The sequence below is a fragment of the Brassica napus genome, chromosome C4 (assembly GCF_020379485.1).
Source record: "Brassica napus cultivar Da-Ae chromosome C4, Da-Ae, whole genome shotgun sequence".
NCBI classification, from domain to species: domain Eukaryota; kingdom Viridiplantae; phylum Streptophyta; class Magnoliopsida; order Brassicales; family Brassicaceae; genus Brassica; species Brassica napus.
In genome coordinates, this window is record NC_063447.1 from 51,050,648 (window position 1) to 51,067,505 (window position 16,858).

At 34.7% G+C, this 16,858-nt stretch overlaps 3 protein-coding genes and 1 long non-coding RNA gene across 10 annotated transcripts; 3 read left to right on the plus strand and 1 right to left on the minus strand.

Annotated features, from left to right (window-relative positions):
- Positions 1-1,501: 1,501 nt before the first annotated feature.
- LOC106391144 (lysM domain-containing GPI-anchored protein 1-like) lies at positions 1,502-3,539 on the minus strand. The gene is made up of 3 exons (XM_013831724.3): positions 3,098-3,539; positions 2,175-2,292; positions 1,502-2,075 (listed from the first exon to the last, which is right to left on the minus strand). Exons 1-3 carry the CDS (start codon positions 3,420-3,422, stop codon positions 1,808-1,810), a joined length of 711 nt encoding a protein of 236 aa, XP_013687178.1. The 5' UTR covers positions 3,423-3,539; the 3' UTR covers positions 1,502-1,807.
- Positions 3,540-3,798: 259 nt separating this feature from the next.
- Positions 3,799-6,012, plus strand: LOC106391145. Of its 7 annotated transcripts, none has more exons than XR_007322882.1 (4): positions 3,799-3,963; positions 4,152-4,769; positions 4,867-5,112; positions 5,528-6,012. XR_007322882.1 is itself a non-coding variant. In XM_048756460.1 (4 exons), the coding sequence occupies exons 2-4, from the start codon at positions 4,161-4,163 to the stop codon at positions 5,536-5,538; spliced, it is 1,056 nt and encodes a 351-aa protein (XP_048612417.1). In that variant the 5' UTR covers positions 3,799-3,963; positions 4,152-4,160; the 3' UTR covers positions 5,539-6,012. The 7 variants fall into 7 exon arrangements, 4 of the variants coding, with proteins under 4 accessions (XP_048612417.1, XP_013687179.2, XP_022556942.2 ...); XR_007322881.1 differs by lacking the exon at positions 5,528-6,012 and adding an exon at positions 5,183-5,417; XM_048756460.1 differs by adding an exon at positions 5,183-5,275 and having other exon boundaries at positions 4,152-5,112.
- A 4,222-nt stretch (positions 6,013-10,234) lies between these two features.
- LOC106395911 (F-box/kelch-repeat protein At2g44630-like) lies at positions 10,235-11,737 on the plus strand. The gene has a single exon (XM_013836233.3). The coding sequence runs from the start codon at positions 10,455-10,457 to the stop codon at positions 11,493-11,495; it is 1,041 nt and encodes a 346-aa protein (XP_013691687.2). The 5' UTR covers positions 10,235-10,454; the 3' UTR covers positions 11,496-11,737.
- Positions 11,738-12,609: 872 nt separating this feature from the next.
- LOC106394696 lies at positions 12,610-13,919 on the plus strand. Its single transcript, XR_001278961.3, has 4 exons — positions 12,610-12,925; positions 13,101-13,165; positions 13,482-13,559; positions 13,733-13,919. It is a non-coding gene; the product is annotated as an uncharacterized LOC106394696 (long non-coding RNA).
- Positions 13,920-16,858: the final 2,939 nt, after the last annotated feature.

Consider the following 16,858-nt stretch of genomic DNA (forward strand, 5'->3'; position numbering starts at 1 on the left):
ATCGAATATACAAAATATTTATCAAGTAAAAACGAGTTTACCAAATAGATTTTTTATTTATGTTATGAACTAAGAAATGGATTACTAATTTTATCAACAAAAATAATTTTACGCTTTGAAAAGCGGGTCAAAATCTAGTTTATATATTAAATATGAAATGTTGATGTATTAGATATGTGGGGGTGTAAAGATTATAATTAAATAAAAAATATAGTATTAAAATGGAAGGATTCCTAAAAAATCTACTTATAAAAGGTTGTTGCACCTACTCATTAATATTTTTTTGGTTTTACCCTTATTTTCTCTAACTATACCATATCTATTAAGATACTTTGCTAATGTGTTGTTTCATTTAATTTTCTAGCGTAACATGTGGAATGTTTGGTTTCCTTAAATACATGTCCTCATTTATTTTCTAGCGTATACAAAATATTACAAATTTAGTTTTTAAGAAATATGAATATAAAAGTCTGCAACTTAAAAAATACTAACAAACTTTTTCAAACCTTTAGAATATGAATATACACCTCAAAATATATTGTCAAAAAAATTATTATTTCTAATTTTTAATAAGATGATTTCTTGAAATAAAAATTGGATGCAGTTTATTTTTCAAATTTGTATTTTAATAAAATATTGCAAATATAAAAACGCAAGGAACAAATATCATTATTTTTGTTAAAGTAAAATTTTGTCAAAACATATTTTCGACGCTTTAAAATCGCCGATCAAATAGTTGATTCAGTTTTATATACTATTATAAAGTATATCCGAAATTTAATAATAATTTTTAAAAGTATTATAAGGTTTTTCTCAGTCTTTGTTAGGTCAACCGGTGTCGTTTCACTGGTTAATAACAAGTTTTTGGATTTTTTCAAACTTTGAATATATATATATAGGTTTTCATTAATCCAATATTTTAAAGTATATTATTTGAATTTTTTAAATTCAGGTATCCGTTTGGTTCTCGGTTCGATTTATTTTTTTGTTCCAGAGATATATGATTTGTTAGGTTATTTATGAAATTCAGTTCAATTGGTTTCGTTGTTTTCAGTTTGGTATAGCTATAGTTCTGGATAAATATGCCCAAACTATACATTATCTATAAAAAAAATGATTTCAAAAGAATTTATTTGATTTCGAAAACAAATCTGCGATTTTTAAGCGCGGGTCAAAATCTAGTGTTTTTTTATAACACATGGGAAACTATATTGTTACCAGGCAAATAAGGTTCCTAACTAACTGTTTGATTCAAGAATATTTAAGTAAAAATGAATTCATTTACCTCGCTTCAAAGTACATCACATAAGAAGTATCTCAAAGTGTAAGATTCCAAGCCCAAAGTTTGTCTTAATGCTAAGAGCATCTCCAATGGTGTTACCACCATTGGAGTCCTTATGATTATTAAACTAATTTTTTTTTTTAGAATAGTTAAGGACTCTAATCAAAATAAAATGTCCAATGGTGTTCTTTAATTTAGAGTCCTTAGGAATAAAAAAAAAATTTAAAACATGTAATATGATCAAATATGTATAGAAGATTTTTCAATCTTTTTCAAAGTTTGTTGTTATGAATGAGCGTTACCAATTTCCCCATCAAAACTAAAGTTTCCAAACTCAGACAATGAGACTGACAAAATAGAAATCGACACAGCAGTAACAAAAAATAGAAATCGAAAGGCCATTCTCCTCTGGAACTTCTCTTCTCTCTGTCAAAAACCAAAAATTCTCAGACCATTGCAGCAGCTCGAGGGCTCTGAGTAGCAAATCCATTGGCTTCTACATGACCATTAAACTAAGAAACGCTCTTAAGAGCTCCGGATAATCATGGTCTTAGGAACAGTATCAGGAGGAGCTAGAAGTGGCGCATATTGTTGAGGCCCGGGACATCGTGGCTGTAGAGATCTAGACAGCATGGTCAAGATGGTGCCGTTGGCGAAACCATTGTAATCACAAGTCGTCACGTTACAGCCAGCGCTACTCTGCTGGACCGTGATGTTACCGAGCATGAGGTTGCTGTTTGTACACTGCATACTCGAGCAAGAGACGGCTAAAGAAGCAGGCTCACAATACAAACTGCATCACATACACACCACACCACAACCAAATTAACATAAGCTTGAGAGAAGGAAGGAAGGAAGGTAAGGAGAGGATATCTTTGGATATTGTTATTACCTGCGGCTCCCAAGCGCACAGCTGCATTGCACGCAGTGGCCTGCTGCTAGAGCGTAGCTACCATTTGGAACTATCAATCCGTAATCCGAAGCATACTTGGGAAAATTAGAAGCACAAGCTGTGACAAAGGTGAAGAAGATACATAACCAATCATTTAAACAGAGCTCAGCAAACAAGAAAACACCACAAAGATGCAAACTTTTGGCAGCTAAGAACTCACACAACACAAAAATGCAATCAAACAACAATAAAGGAAACAACCAAAGACAAGCTACACCAAAAATAGAAACTAACTCCCATTATATAAACTTTTAAAGATAAGCACAAGCTGAGACAAGGTGAAGATACATAACCAAAAATAAAAACAACTGTTACCAACCGAGCTCAGCAAACAAGTAAACAGCACAAAGATGCAAACTTTTGGCAGCTCAAAACTCACACCAACGCACAACAAGTAAAGGAAACAACCAAAGACTAACAAAGCTATACCAAAAATAGAAACTACTTCCCATTATATAAACCACTAAAGATAAGAACAAGCTGAGAGAAGGTGAAGATACAGAACCAAAAATCAAAACAGAGCTTAGCAAACAAGTAAACACCACAAAGATGCAAACTTTTAGCAGCTCAAAACTCACACCAACGCACAACAAGTAAAGAAAACAACCAAAGACTGACAAAGCCACACTAAAGATCCCAACTTGGCAACATTATAGACTACAAACTCACAACAGAAACTGCTTCCCATTACATAAACCTCTAAAGATTCAACCTTTGGCAGCTCAAAACCCATATCAATGCACAACACAAACAAAAAACAATTAAAGAAACAACCAAAGATCCCAACTTGGGAACATTAACTAACAATAGAAACTACTTCACATCATATAAACCCATAAAGACAAGAACTTTATAGACCAAACCTGACAAAGGAACGGCGAGGATATCACCGGAGCTAACATCAGGAGCACCCATAGCATTCACATTCATCAAATCAGTAAGCGTAGTCTCATACCTCCTCGCTATCCCCAACAACGTATCCACACCCTTCACCACGTACGACAGATAAACCGCCGGCAGAGAATTATCCGTCCCGTTGAAGCAAGCGCACGGCAGAAGAATAAGACAGGGGATAGCAGCCACCGACCATTTGCTCCAATCTTCAAAGGAGAATGACGGAGAAAGAAAGACAACAGAGAGAGAAACTACAGAAAACGAAGAAGGCCACGTCAACAAGGATTCATTCATTTTAATCCTTAATTAAGGACTGCTCCTTAGCTTATTTAGGTTTTATATTATTATTGTATTGGTATTTGCTTAGGATTATGTGCTAAGGATTCATTTAAATCCTCCATTGCGGATGGTCTAAGCATCTAGGGGCTTCAGCTGATGATCCAGGCTGTTCACGGTATAAAAATACTTGGATGGAGGACGTGCCATGTAACAAATTTTCTATATTATAATCTCCATAAAGCTTTTCACGTTTTCATTAGTAATTACTTATTCTTTGTATTAGAAGCCCATTAAGCCTTGAAATGATACACGATAAGTTCCATTACAATCGGCCCATTACAAAATTGACTTATTCGGCTTGTTAAGAGTAAATAGGTCGGTATAATTTAATTAAAAATAAAAAAATATTAATAAAATATAAATTTACCAATTTCTTCTGATCACGCCTAGTTTCGTCGGTATCTCTTCGCATTAAAGCCCTAAATCTCCCAATTTCAATTGCGATAATTTTGTTCAGAGGGAAATCCACATCTTACGTTCTTCAGATTTGTACAAGGTAAGTTCTTATGCAGTTTCTTCGGTCGAATTTCTTAGTTGGTTTATTGATTTTACGTTTTTTCTTTTAAATCTGGAAATTGTATTTCTGTGCTATGTGGGAGAAATTGATGTTGCTGTCACTTTTATTATATTGAATAAATCACTAAGTTTTTAATTTTTTTTTTTTATTATTATTTTTGTTTGCAGAAAACTAACATGAGATTCAGAAAAGGAACCAGAGTTGAGGTTTTAAGCCTCAAGGAGTCCCGTTATGGCGCGTGGCGAACAGCCGAGATTCTTTCAGGCAATGGTCACACGTACAGCGTTCGATACTACTCGTTCGGGTTTGCAAAAGATGAGACATTGGAGGAGAGAGTTGCGAGGAAGATGATCAGGCCGTGTCCTCCGCTAATCGATGTATACAGGTGGGAATCTGGCGAACTAGTTGAGGTTCTTGATCACGTTTTCTGGAAACCCGCTACGGTCCTCAAGGAGTTGTCGGGACGATGCTACGTGGTTCGGTTACTTGGCGCCGCCGCGGTGGAACTTACGGTTCATAAAGTTAACCTCAGGGCTCGACAATCTTGGCGAGATGAAAGATGGGTTATGATCGAAAAGGTATCTTGTTCTGTGAAGTCCTCTACGTTGACTGGTTCTGATGCAAACCAGAATCGAAAGACACGTGAGACGAGTGTTGTTTCTATAAGACTGTTGAAGAGACCTTCACCCTGTGAGTCTGCTGAATCATGCACGGGAACTCCTAAGAAGATGAGATTGACGGAGGAAGCTGCTGCTGTGAAGAATGGTTTCCGTCAAATGGTGAGGGTAAGAACAAAAAGGTTTAGTAGTGATGATACTAGTGATGCATGCTCGGTTGGTAGTTGTAGCCCTATTAGATATGATGAGTCAACTTCTTTTCTAGATGGTTCTTCTTGCCAAGACGCAGACTCTTGTAGTAGTGATGCAGAATCTTCAAAAGGATGCAGACAAGAAGTGAGGAGGTCATGTAGGCCTGAACTGTCCACATACCGGAGTACCCTGGGGAAGCTATTTGCTCAAGGCCCACTAAACTGGGATCAGGAAGCATCACTCACGGATCTCCGACTTTCACTTGATATATCAACTGATGAACATTTGATGGAGATAAGAAACCTAACGTCTTCTGCTGGTACAAGACAATAGTAAATTTTGTTAGTAATCAAATATTCTTTTTGATCATTAACAAATCTTATCTTCAGGTACTTCCCTGCAATGTGGAATCAGCTGTTACATATTTTTCTTTTCCAAGAGGGTTCTTATAGTGATCTGTATAGGCAACATAATGGAAGAAAGTATATATGGAAACTGCAATCCTTATTGTGATGTTGTTCTTCTTATAGTCAGCTTAATTTTGTTTTGTTATACTTTTGGGATAATGAACTATGAAATGTTACAGTATATATACTTTAACATAAGTCATGTTTTGAGGATTGAGTTTTTTTTTTGTTGACTTTCATTGATTTATGCTTTAGATTCTGTTGGATAAGCTATTTGTATTTTCCATATTATTGGGTGGATTATGGAACTTCCCTACATTTTTTCAGGAACAGTGTAGCAATGCCGGGTGGCTGCAGATCTTGCTTGATTGCTTATAGAGATCTTACTCTGATGCATTGGGTTTACCTATCCGTGCAGAACACGAGGCCCCTTCTTACTCAAATACATAAGTTAAATTGTACTGTCTTTTTTCTTTTTGGTTATTCCAAACTGATCTGTTGCAGGTATTGTTGGATCAACTCTGTTCAGAGGCACTTGATATGTTCCTGTTCTAAGGAGGAAATTCACGGTCTGGTTGGATAAGTTCGGTGATAACAAAGTGCATACCTGAGAGACTATTGAGTTGTGCCAAATACTTACGACAATAGTCTTTTTAATCTTTCAGCAAGTGTGATTTTCATGATATCTCTTCTAAACACTCTGAATCCGGAGCTGTCCATTTTTGTTAGTTTGTGCCATGTTTACTTCAATTCAATACTAAGGGGGATTCATATGTTTGAATAAAACAAAAATTAGATGGGCGTTTTATTAAGTTTGGGGTCGTTACATTATCTTTGATTGTGATGCTAATGATGTTATTCAAGGTCTCTTAAGCTTTAAAGCGTGGCCTACAATGCAATGCTAACAACAAAACATTTTCACTCTGACCATATAATTGACTTTACAAGCTTCAAGATATATTTTAAGCAAGGAGGATGTACGTAACAAAATCGCTCACTATTAACACACAGCCAGTCTTTGCCTAGACCACTTCAATTATACCATTAGACTAAAACAAATATGAACATTTGTGGCTGCAATTTATTAATAGAAAAGTTAGCCGTAAGTTTATGATTTATTAGCTTGGCCCAGAGGCAGGCTATGTATCAACCTTTTGATTGTTTAGTTAACTGTTCCAATCTGTTTACAACATTTAATAGAGGCTGATAAACAGGTGATGTAAACGTAATACGTTAAATGAAATGATGGTGAGCTTTTAAGAAAATAAAATTTTGATAAATTATACGGAAATTATTTACGAAAATTATGGTTGTCATTGCAGTGGCGAAGGTATATGGGAGGGAGGTCAACTGACCCCTATGACTTTTTGGAAGACAAAATATTGCTTCAATATTTACAAAAAAAAAAAAAAAAGCTTAAGACTAGCTTATTGACCTCTTTAATATTTGTAGAAAATCAATTTGAACCTAAGATTTTATTCTTTTTTAATTTTTTATTTGAAGTAAAACGAAAACAATTCTCCTTCTAATCTAATATTTCAAATCAATTTTTTTTTCATTCTTCAATTATGTTTATAATCATTTAATATTTTTATACTTTATTTTCTTTTATTCGATAGTCAAATACTTTTATTTCTGATAAATACTTTTAAATATAGTTTATCTTTTTTACATCAGCTTATAAATATTTACCTATAATAACACACATTTCTTGTGTAATGACTAGAATAACATACAAAAACCAAGAAAGAAAGAAAACATAATATAAAGTCCAAAATACCCCATCGAGGAATTAAATTTAAATTAAAAATACATTAGGAAACATAACTATTAAAAATATTTTTACACAAAGATGAAAAAAAAATCCCCTTTTTGAAAGCTCTTTCCCCGACTCATGAACTCTAATCCCTCAATTCCTCTATTCTCGGATCTCTTGCGTTTAGACTCAATTTCGCCGAGAATCGATTTTTTTCTCACCCTTCTCGACCACCAAAAGCTTTGATTGACAAATGAAGAGAATTTAAATCCCAGAAATCCGACGAAGCCTAAATCCCCTTTCTGAAATTATGGGTTCCTTTGAATCTGACAAATTTTATGGAGTGTGATCAGCTGTTAATGGAAAACTAAGTGTTGAAGAAGAGTGTCATTCTTCCTCTGCCGTTAATGGGTTTGATGGCGGTGAGAAAGTGAAGCAGGGAGGTACGAAAGGGAGTCGATTGAGTAGAAGGGCATTTGCTGACCTCAAGTGTAAATTTGTTCACAAGCGGCATTCAAACGAGACAGTATAAGTGTCCAGAAGTAATCTTTGACCTCAAGTGCTTTTTGATCCTCACAGTGAAGGCAATTATGACAAAGATGAGGTAATGTGGTTTGGCTTCCTGATTCTATCATTTATGTAGCTATAGCCTGTTGTTACTGGTGACATTTATGTCCAAAATTTTGTTTGTATCTAACAGGACAATTTGGCTTTGATGATGGAGCTTCTTGGAATGATGCCACACAAGGTAATAGAATCATTAGCAGGCTGCTGGTACATGCTGGTGAACTACTTTACCATTCTAGGTCTTCTAATCTCCAACTCTTTCTCTGTTGGATGTATTGCAGATAACTTTAGGAGGCCGCTACTCCAAGGATTTATTCAACAGGCATGGTGATCTTCGACACATCAGAAAGAAGAAAGACCAAAAACCCGAAACGTAGCTCTAGAGAGAAAGAAGAGTGAGAACGATGAGCAAGAAGCTGTGGTTGTTAAAATGAGAAACCAGAAGGTCCTCTCTCCGGTTTGATATCTGAGTTATGTTCCGTGATTGAGCGACTGAAAATATGATATAGTCAGAGCTTTGAGCCAACAGAACCTCTCTTACGTCAAATGTGCAGAGTGATATATTGTTTGTGTACTTATAAGAAACATAAGCTGTTTATTATTACATACCAAGATTGAAAACATTGACAGAACACAAAGAACAAAAACAAAGTTCAAGGCATATAGTTATAAACAGCAGAACTTTTCTTCTTGTTTTGTTTGATTACAGCTTCCCGTTGAACTCAGGAACCATCAGGAACTTTTCATGAAACTGAACCTTCTGACTTAACATATAAGGAAGTAGTTGTGGTCGGTTATACAATAATAACAACAATTTTTGTTTTTGATAAGTATGTGAACTTTATTCTCATGAATGAAAAATTCTTGATGCTTGCACCGAATGCAATAAAAAAATATTTAAATCTGTAACTAGACTCTACTACATAGCGAGTGAATGTCCCAAACTAAGGTATTTGAATAACCACTGGCCAAAAACAACTATAACTTGCTCCATCGGATTTTTTTGGGATTAACCTAAAACAGCCAGTTGACAAAAATATAAAATCGAGGTTTGGAGAAGAAGTTTCACGGCTAAACTAAGTTTTAGTAACTAGTTGTGGTTATTGTTCAAATTTTTGGTCCCTTTAGTAACCCGGGTTTTGTTAATTCTAATTAGTTAACCGATTTTGACGCGAATAAGTTTGCTACAACATATAACTCACGGAAAGTTTGCCATAACTTATATTAAAGTCTGCTATTGCATAAAAGTTTTGTAATTAATAAGTCTGCAATGAAACATACTTATTCAGAAAGTTTGTTGTTTATGAACAAAGAAAATATAAGTCTGCGATCTCATGAATAAGAAAATCTGCCAAATTATAAAAAGTCTATGAAATGTTATCATGAAAGTCTACCACATATTATAAACCTGCCATCATAAGAAAAAAAACCTGCCATAAAAGTCTGTCAATTAAAAATAAACCTCCTAACGTAATTAAATCTACTATTACGTGTGGTAAAGTTATTGCTGAAAGTCTCTAACGATTTTAAGTTTGCCATAATAAGTATGCATAAACAAATAAATCTATTAGATACTAATAAATCTGTCGTCAAGTATCGCAGATTTTTAATAGCATACTTATTTATATATTTAGAAAATAATTTTATTTTTTTGTGATGTGGTAAAAAAAAATTAATGGCATTTGTGTAAATGGTTTTTTTATTAACAAGGAAAATAAGGGCATTTTCGGCAACAACAATAATCTAGTAATTAAAAAAATATATATGTTATTCTAGTAATAATAACATGATTTGATGTTATTTTAGTAATCTTCCCTATTTAAAATATTGTATAATGTTCAAGAATTGTAATATCTGGATGCATCTATAAATACTTATTTTAATATGTAATTATATAAATTTATTTATATTTAAGGGCTCTCTATATTTAATCATAAATTGGTAACTCCGCCACTGTTGTTGTGCATTTTAAGTATAAAGTTTTTCCCGTAGTTTCAAAAGTCTACGAGAAAATATAATAAATAATGAGTTATTCTTGGGTTCACCCCCTAGGATGAACCTTTAGGTTCACCAACCAATAGAAAATTGTCATTTTAAATCTAGTATCTTTTAATTAAGAAAACCAAATAACTTGGCAAATTATATTATTTTTTCAAAATAAAATTTAAAAATAAATAAAAATAATATATAAAAAACGAATTCAAAAAAAAAAAAAATGTTGTCAACAAAACACTAAACCCTAAACTCTAATACTAAACCCTAAACTCAAATCCTAAACCCTAAATCTTTGGATAAACCCTAAACCCTTGGAAAACACTAAACATGTTGTCAACAAAACATTAAACCCTAAACTCTAATCCTAAACCCTAAACCCTTGAGAAAACCTTAAACCCTTGGGTAACCCCAAAACCATTGGGTAAACCCTAAACCCTTAGGTAAACCCTAAACCCTTGGAAAAACACTAAACATTTGGATAAATTATAAATCTTAAACACTAAACTCTAAATCTTAAAAATAAATATTTTTTTTTAAATAATATTTTTTTATAACTATTGTTATTTTTATTTATTTAATTTTTTATTTTTTATTTTAAAAGCATAATATAATTTGGCAAGTTATTTTGTTTCCTTAATTAAAAGATACTAGGTCTAAAATGACAACTTTTTATTGGTTGGTGAACTCTAGGGGGTGAACCCAATAAAAAGTCATAAATAATTATCTCCTTGGCCAAAAAAGACTAAGAAAATTTAACGACAACTGAAAACCTATATTTGTTTAATACAAACTTCTAATTTAGTCGTATATATAAAGAGTATCAACGCGAAAAAAGAAAGAAAGATAAACTGAGTATTGCTAACTGACTATCCTTGACGTCTTTCTTTCGCCGCCTCTAACGCCGACGAGGGCCACCGTGAAAAATCAACCAAACCAATGTCGCCTTCACAGTTCTCCTCACTGCCTCAGGACATCGTGTGGCAAGTCTTAGCCCGCGTGCCGAAACGCTCATACCCACTCCTCGCTTGCACCTCCAAGAACTTCCGTCTTCTTGTTCGTTCGCCGGAGATTCACAAGATTCGCTCTCTCCTCCGCAAAGATTCCCTCTACATCTGCTTCATGGACAAAACCAACCGTCCCCAGACCCCACACTGGTTCACTCTCCGCAGAACCGAGAATAATCCGATAGAGAACGAGTACGTCTCCGTGGATCTTGCGTTTCCTGATCACGACGAGTCCAACGCCTCGATCATCGCATATGGCCCGGAGATTTTCTTTGTATGCGGAGCACACGTTCACTCATCAAACCTGTGGGTCTTTGACTCTCGCTCTGGACAGTTTCGCCGAGGACCAAGCATGAACGTGACTCGAATGTACAAGAGCGTGGGGTTAGTCGGGAGTAAGATATACGTTGTCGGAGGCAACATGGCCGGTGACATTCAAGCCGAGTCGTTTGACCTGAAGACGGAAACTTGGGAGCCAGCGCCGAGTCTTGAGGAAGAGATGACGTGGCTCTCGGCTGCCACGGTGTCATTAGACAGGAAGGTTTGTGCGTTGATGCTTGTTGGAGCCTGCGCTGTTTGCTACGACACTAGAGATGGTTCTTGTACGGAGTTCAAGATCAAAATCGAAGAGTGGTGGAAAACGGGTGCGTGTGTGATCGACAATGTGCTCTACGTTTATTACGGTAGACTCGGGTTGATGTGGTATGACACTAAGATGAGGGTATGGAGATTGGTAACTGGTTTGGGTGATCTCAAGAAGGTTCGGTCTGTTGGAATGGTGGAATACTATGGAAAGTTGGCGGTTTTGTGGAAAGAACATAGTGGTGGTGCAACGAAGGAGATTTGGTGTAGGATGATTGGTTTGGAGAGGAGTGAAGATGGGATCAGTGGGACTGCAGAAGAGTCGTCTCAGCTTCTGGGGAGTGTTCCTCGTTGCTTTAGGTTGCACCGTGTTCTATCTGTTTCAGACTAGATTGAGCTAATTATTTTGATGGGATCTATGCTCTGTTTCTTTGTTTTCCTACACCTTTCCGGAGACTAAAAGAATATTGTTCTGTTTTTGTTAATGAGAACGAAGCCTGAAACGAGTTACAATGCATATGTTAACTTGTATGTCAAGTTTATTCGAACATGCAATGGTTTGAATATTTTGAGAAACCAAAACCCGAGAATATTGAAAATCAGTTCAAAAAAAAAAAAAACCCGAGAATATTAGGTTTGTTAATTAAGTTTTGTTTTGTTTTGGGGAACAGTTCAAGGTATCTTGGATATTTTCGGATTTTGAATACAAAATACCTCAACCAAACATTATCAGTGGTTACTTTGGGATTATACATAGCTAGTATGAATGGAGTTGCTCAACAAGAAAAAAAGAAGCTAGTATGAATGGTATCCGATATGTATTCGGGTAAAGACCGAATCTCAAACATATTACAAGAACCAATCCAAAGAAATAAATATCCAAATGTGTTTTATATCTCTAGTACTGAAATATCCAAGATATTGAAAAAGAATGGGTTCGAAGCGATTCTCAGATGTCTGATGTCTAAATGCGACATATTACAAAGGTTGAGACAAATTTGTCTCTCCGTAACTCTAAAGGCATGAAGTATGATGTAAAACAAAGTTTCTAAGAATTGCTGAAAACTATAAGATATGTGCCAAAATTACGTCATGGCATAACCAACCAAAAACAAGAAAAGCCGATGTTTCTTAATAATAGACAGATCAGATTTCAGTATAATACACATAGCTTTTGATTCAACTGTTGAATTGATCTCAAAGCAATTGCATTTGAAAGTTAACTCAACCTTTTATCTATTTGAAAAATAAACTATCTATCGGTGAAAAATTTTCACCCGTTATTGAACTTCTGACGTGCATGTATGCACAATTTAGATCTTTAATTATTTATTTGTAGTCAATCGATTCCTTTAGACCACCTCCATTGGGAGGTTTAAGTGAAGGTTCTTAAGCAAAAAGCAGATAAAATTAAATAAAAAATGCCAAATTATCATAGAACCGGTGCCAAATAAAGGGGTTTAAGAAATGGTTAAAACCCCATAGGTGGCAGCTTGTCATTGGGCCGTCGGTTTCACACTAGAGGGCAAAAAAAAGCTCTTCTTTTCTCGGTTTCGTCTCTCTCTCTTCGATATTGTCGAAGTCTTTCTCCTCCCTTGGTCTCTCTCGACGAATTCGTTGATTCTCTGTAAATCTCCCACGGAGATGAAGATTGATCGGTTTCTTCGTCGTCGGCTGATCTATCTGTTGGTCGTCGGTGCTGTGGAATGGTCTATCTCTTCGTCGTCGGTTCCGTGGAGATCTCCAACGGAGATGATGTTTGGAGATGATCTTGATTCGTCGAAGTTCTCCTCCAGTTCCGTGCATGCAATCAGTGTGAAGGTTCGGCTTACTTTGTTTTGTTGTTCCCGTGACTTGAATTCCTTGGATTAGATGTTTGGAGATGTTTTGAGTCTGTTAATCTTCTCTCTTTGTGTTGACTCTGTTAATATCATCTCTTTGTCTCTCTTATTACATCGTTTTGGTTCCATCTTAACATTGGGATGTTCTTGTCCAGATTCCTATTTGATCGATTTGGTTGGATTTGGCTCCAGCTTAACATTTGCTTACATCGAAAGAGAGGTATGTATCTTTCTATGTCTCCGATTCAGCATCTCCTTACTCTGATTTGGTTTCAGGAACAATAAGTCATATGTTATGATGTAATTAAACTTTGCAGGAACATTGGTTAGTCTTTTTTATTTTTCTTATAAATGTTGGGTCTGTAGTTTGGTTTCTCTTTATGGTTAATGTCGGGTTCTGTAGTTTGTTGTTGTCACCTCCGGGTTATGTATATTGTTTCCTTTTAATGCTATCTCTCGTGTTAATGGTTAATGCTTTGGAGACAGTAGCATGTGTCTCTTGACTTTACTCAGACTATCGTCTCTTGCTTTTGCAGGTGGAGCATGCGTGGAGAAGTCAAGAACATACATGCTTCTCTGTCTGTTACATAGCCAAGCCGTCTCTGAAATTAGATGTAAGAAAATCTAACTCAGCTTCTATTAGGTTTCAAAATAGATGTTAGATTTTGACACAAGCTTAGGATGGAGAGTGTATAATCGTGTTGTTGTGTACTTGATGTTTTGTGCTTCTCTGTAACAACGTGTTGTTGTGGTCTAACGTACCTTTGCTCTCTGTTTTTCATTGCAGGTGGCCAACATGTGAGCATAGAGTTACTATGTAACACAAGAAGACAATATGTCTGATGTAATTAGTTGGTGTATTTTGTATCTTGTGAACTATTGGCTGATGTAATTACTTGGTGTATTTTGTATCTTGTGAACTATCTAGTTTAAAAAAAAAAAAATTATTTAAGAACCCCTATAAGGTTCTCCCATTGGAGGTCAAAAATTTAATTAGCACTAACTAAGGTTCTTCAACTTTCAAATCACCTTATTAACTCTTAAATTAATCTAAAGAACCCATAAGGGGTTCCTATGGATGGACTTGCTCTTAGTTTCAAATCGACCTAAAACCAAAAATAATCGATAAAGACTAAAATACTCTAAAATACACATTTTGACTCGATAAAGATTCAATACAAAGGTTAGAAACCGGCATAAACAAAGTTTGTCAATTCTCTTAGACAGACTTTTATATTTTCTCAAACATAACATTAAACCAAGACTAAAGTTTAAAATAGTAGGAACTGACATATATATCCTTCAAAACACCACTTTTACCATTACCAATTGTAAGTACATTTAAATGAACTAAACTCAGAAGTTACTTTCATTTGTTGACCTTCAGCTTAACAAACCAACCACTTTCACCCCTACAGCTCATAAAGCTATCCAAAATCACGGTCACTGACCTTTTTTATGATTGAATTGTGTAGTCTCATCGAGAGGGTACCGATTAAAAGATGTATAGACTCTAACCAATTCAAATTTATAATCACACATAACATGTATTAATAGTATAAATAGAAGAGTGTCACCGAAAGAAAGAAAGAAAGATAAAAGAGTATTAATAGTTTAGATTTCATTGATCGGAATATCAGGTTGATTATATTATCTGGTTTCTAATGATAACATGTAAATGTTTTTGTGCGGACTTTAGAAAACATAAAAAGTTATAATAATTTTTTACCTACAAATCTAATTCTCTTTGTAGGTAAATAAAAATATACAATAAATAAATAATTTATTTATTTGTAGTCAATCGATTCTTTTTGTTTCGAATAGACCTAAACCGGGATAAAGACTAAAATATTCTAAAATGCACATTTTGACTTGATAAAAATTTGATACAAAGGTTAGAAACTGGCATAAACAAAGTTTGTCAATTTTCTTAGACTTGGACTTTTATATGTTCTCAAACAAAACATTAAACCAAAAGTAATTAAAAAAAAGGTTTGAAATAGTAGGAACTCACATATCCTTCAAAACACAATTTTTACCATTACTAATTGTAAGTACATCAAAAAGAACTAAACTCAGAAATTACTTTCATGTAGTTGACCTTCAGCTTAACAAGCCAACCACTTTCACCCTACAGCTCATAACAGCTACCGAAAATCACGGTCACTGACTTCTTTTACGATTGAATTGTGCAGTCTCATCGATAGGGTATCGATTAAAAGATGTATAAACTCTTATCAATTCAAATTTCTAATCACACAAACATTATTAGTTTTGGTTTCTTTCTCCTCCATTTTCTCACTTTCTCACTCAATTTTTTTCCTATTTTGTAGGATGTCATTTTTTTTCTTCTATTGACTGAGTTCACTTGAAAGGCTTCTACAGATGCAAATACTAATGAGAATTACGTAACAAAATTGCTCACTAATAATATAGAGCCAGTCCTAGGTTTTACAAGGTAAGAAACAATAAAAATTGTCATCTTTCCTTTAAGAAGTTGGTGTAGAAAAGTTTCGAACCCAATTTGTCTATGTCGTCTAGACCATTTTCTTAAACTTATACCATTAGTCAACTGTTCTCTTCTGTTTACAATGTTCAATAGAGGTTGATAAACAGGTGATGTAAACGTTATACGTTAAATGAGAAGATGGTGACTTTTAAGAAAATAAAATTTCCATAAATTATACGGAAATTATTTATGAAACTTATGATTGCCGACGGGACGAGGTAGCCCGCTTGGTGAAGGACTTTGGGGGCCAATTGTCATGCTCACGGGTTCGACGCCAGGCGGTGGCGAACTGCCCATCCATATCACCCACACGGATATGGGTCTATGCTTTAGGATCCATTTGAATACCCGGAGAGAGAGTCTATCCGTGGGCTACACCTCCCCTTGGGGATTAGTCTGGGCCCCAAGGGTCTGGGATACCCCGGGTTAAACAAAAAAAAAAAAAAAAAACTTATGATTGTCATTGCACTGGCGAATGAGGTCAACTGACCCTTGTGACTTTTTGGAAAACAAAATATTGCTTGAATGTTTACAATTTTTTTTATTAAAATGTTTAAGATTAGCTCATTGACCTCTCTAATATTTGTTGAAAATCAATTTGAGAATAAGATTTTTCAAATCAATTATATTTTTTCACTCTTAAATGTACATGTTTCATAATCATTTAATATTTTTATGCTTTAGTTTCTCTTTTTCGATAATAAGATACTTTTATTTCTGATTAATGCTTTTAAATATATATTTTTTACATTATAATTTATAGAAGTATCTATAAATACTTATTTTAATATTAAATAATTATATAAATTTAATCATAAATTGATATTAACTCTAGAAAATATTATGGCTAGCTCCTCCACTGTTGTTGTGCATTTTAAGTAGGACAGAACTTAGGTTCACCCTAGGGGGTGAACCTTTAAATTCACCCAATCCTTTAGGACCAATCAAAGTGACACATAGATTATTAATTAAAAAATATTAAATTAAATAAAAAATTGCTACAAAAAATAAAAAACGCTAATTTTAACGACGCTAACGCTTCCAGCTAAACCCTAAGCCCTAAATCTTAATTTCTAAACCCTATACCCTAAATTCTAAACCCAAATCCAAACCCCTAAACCCAAACCCTATACCCTAAACCCTAATCCTAGACCGTAAACCCAAAAACTAGACTATAAACCTAAACTCTATACCCTAAACCCAAGTCGTATACCCTAAACCCAAACCGTATAAATCTTAAGCCCAAATTATATACCCTAAACTCACTTTAACCATAAGTCCAAACGGTAAATCGTAAACCCAAACCGTAAATCCTAAACCCAAAACCTATAACTAAACCCTAATCCTAGACCGAAAACCCAAACGGTAAACCCTAAACCCAAACCCCAAACTTAGATGCTATAT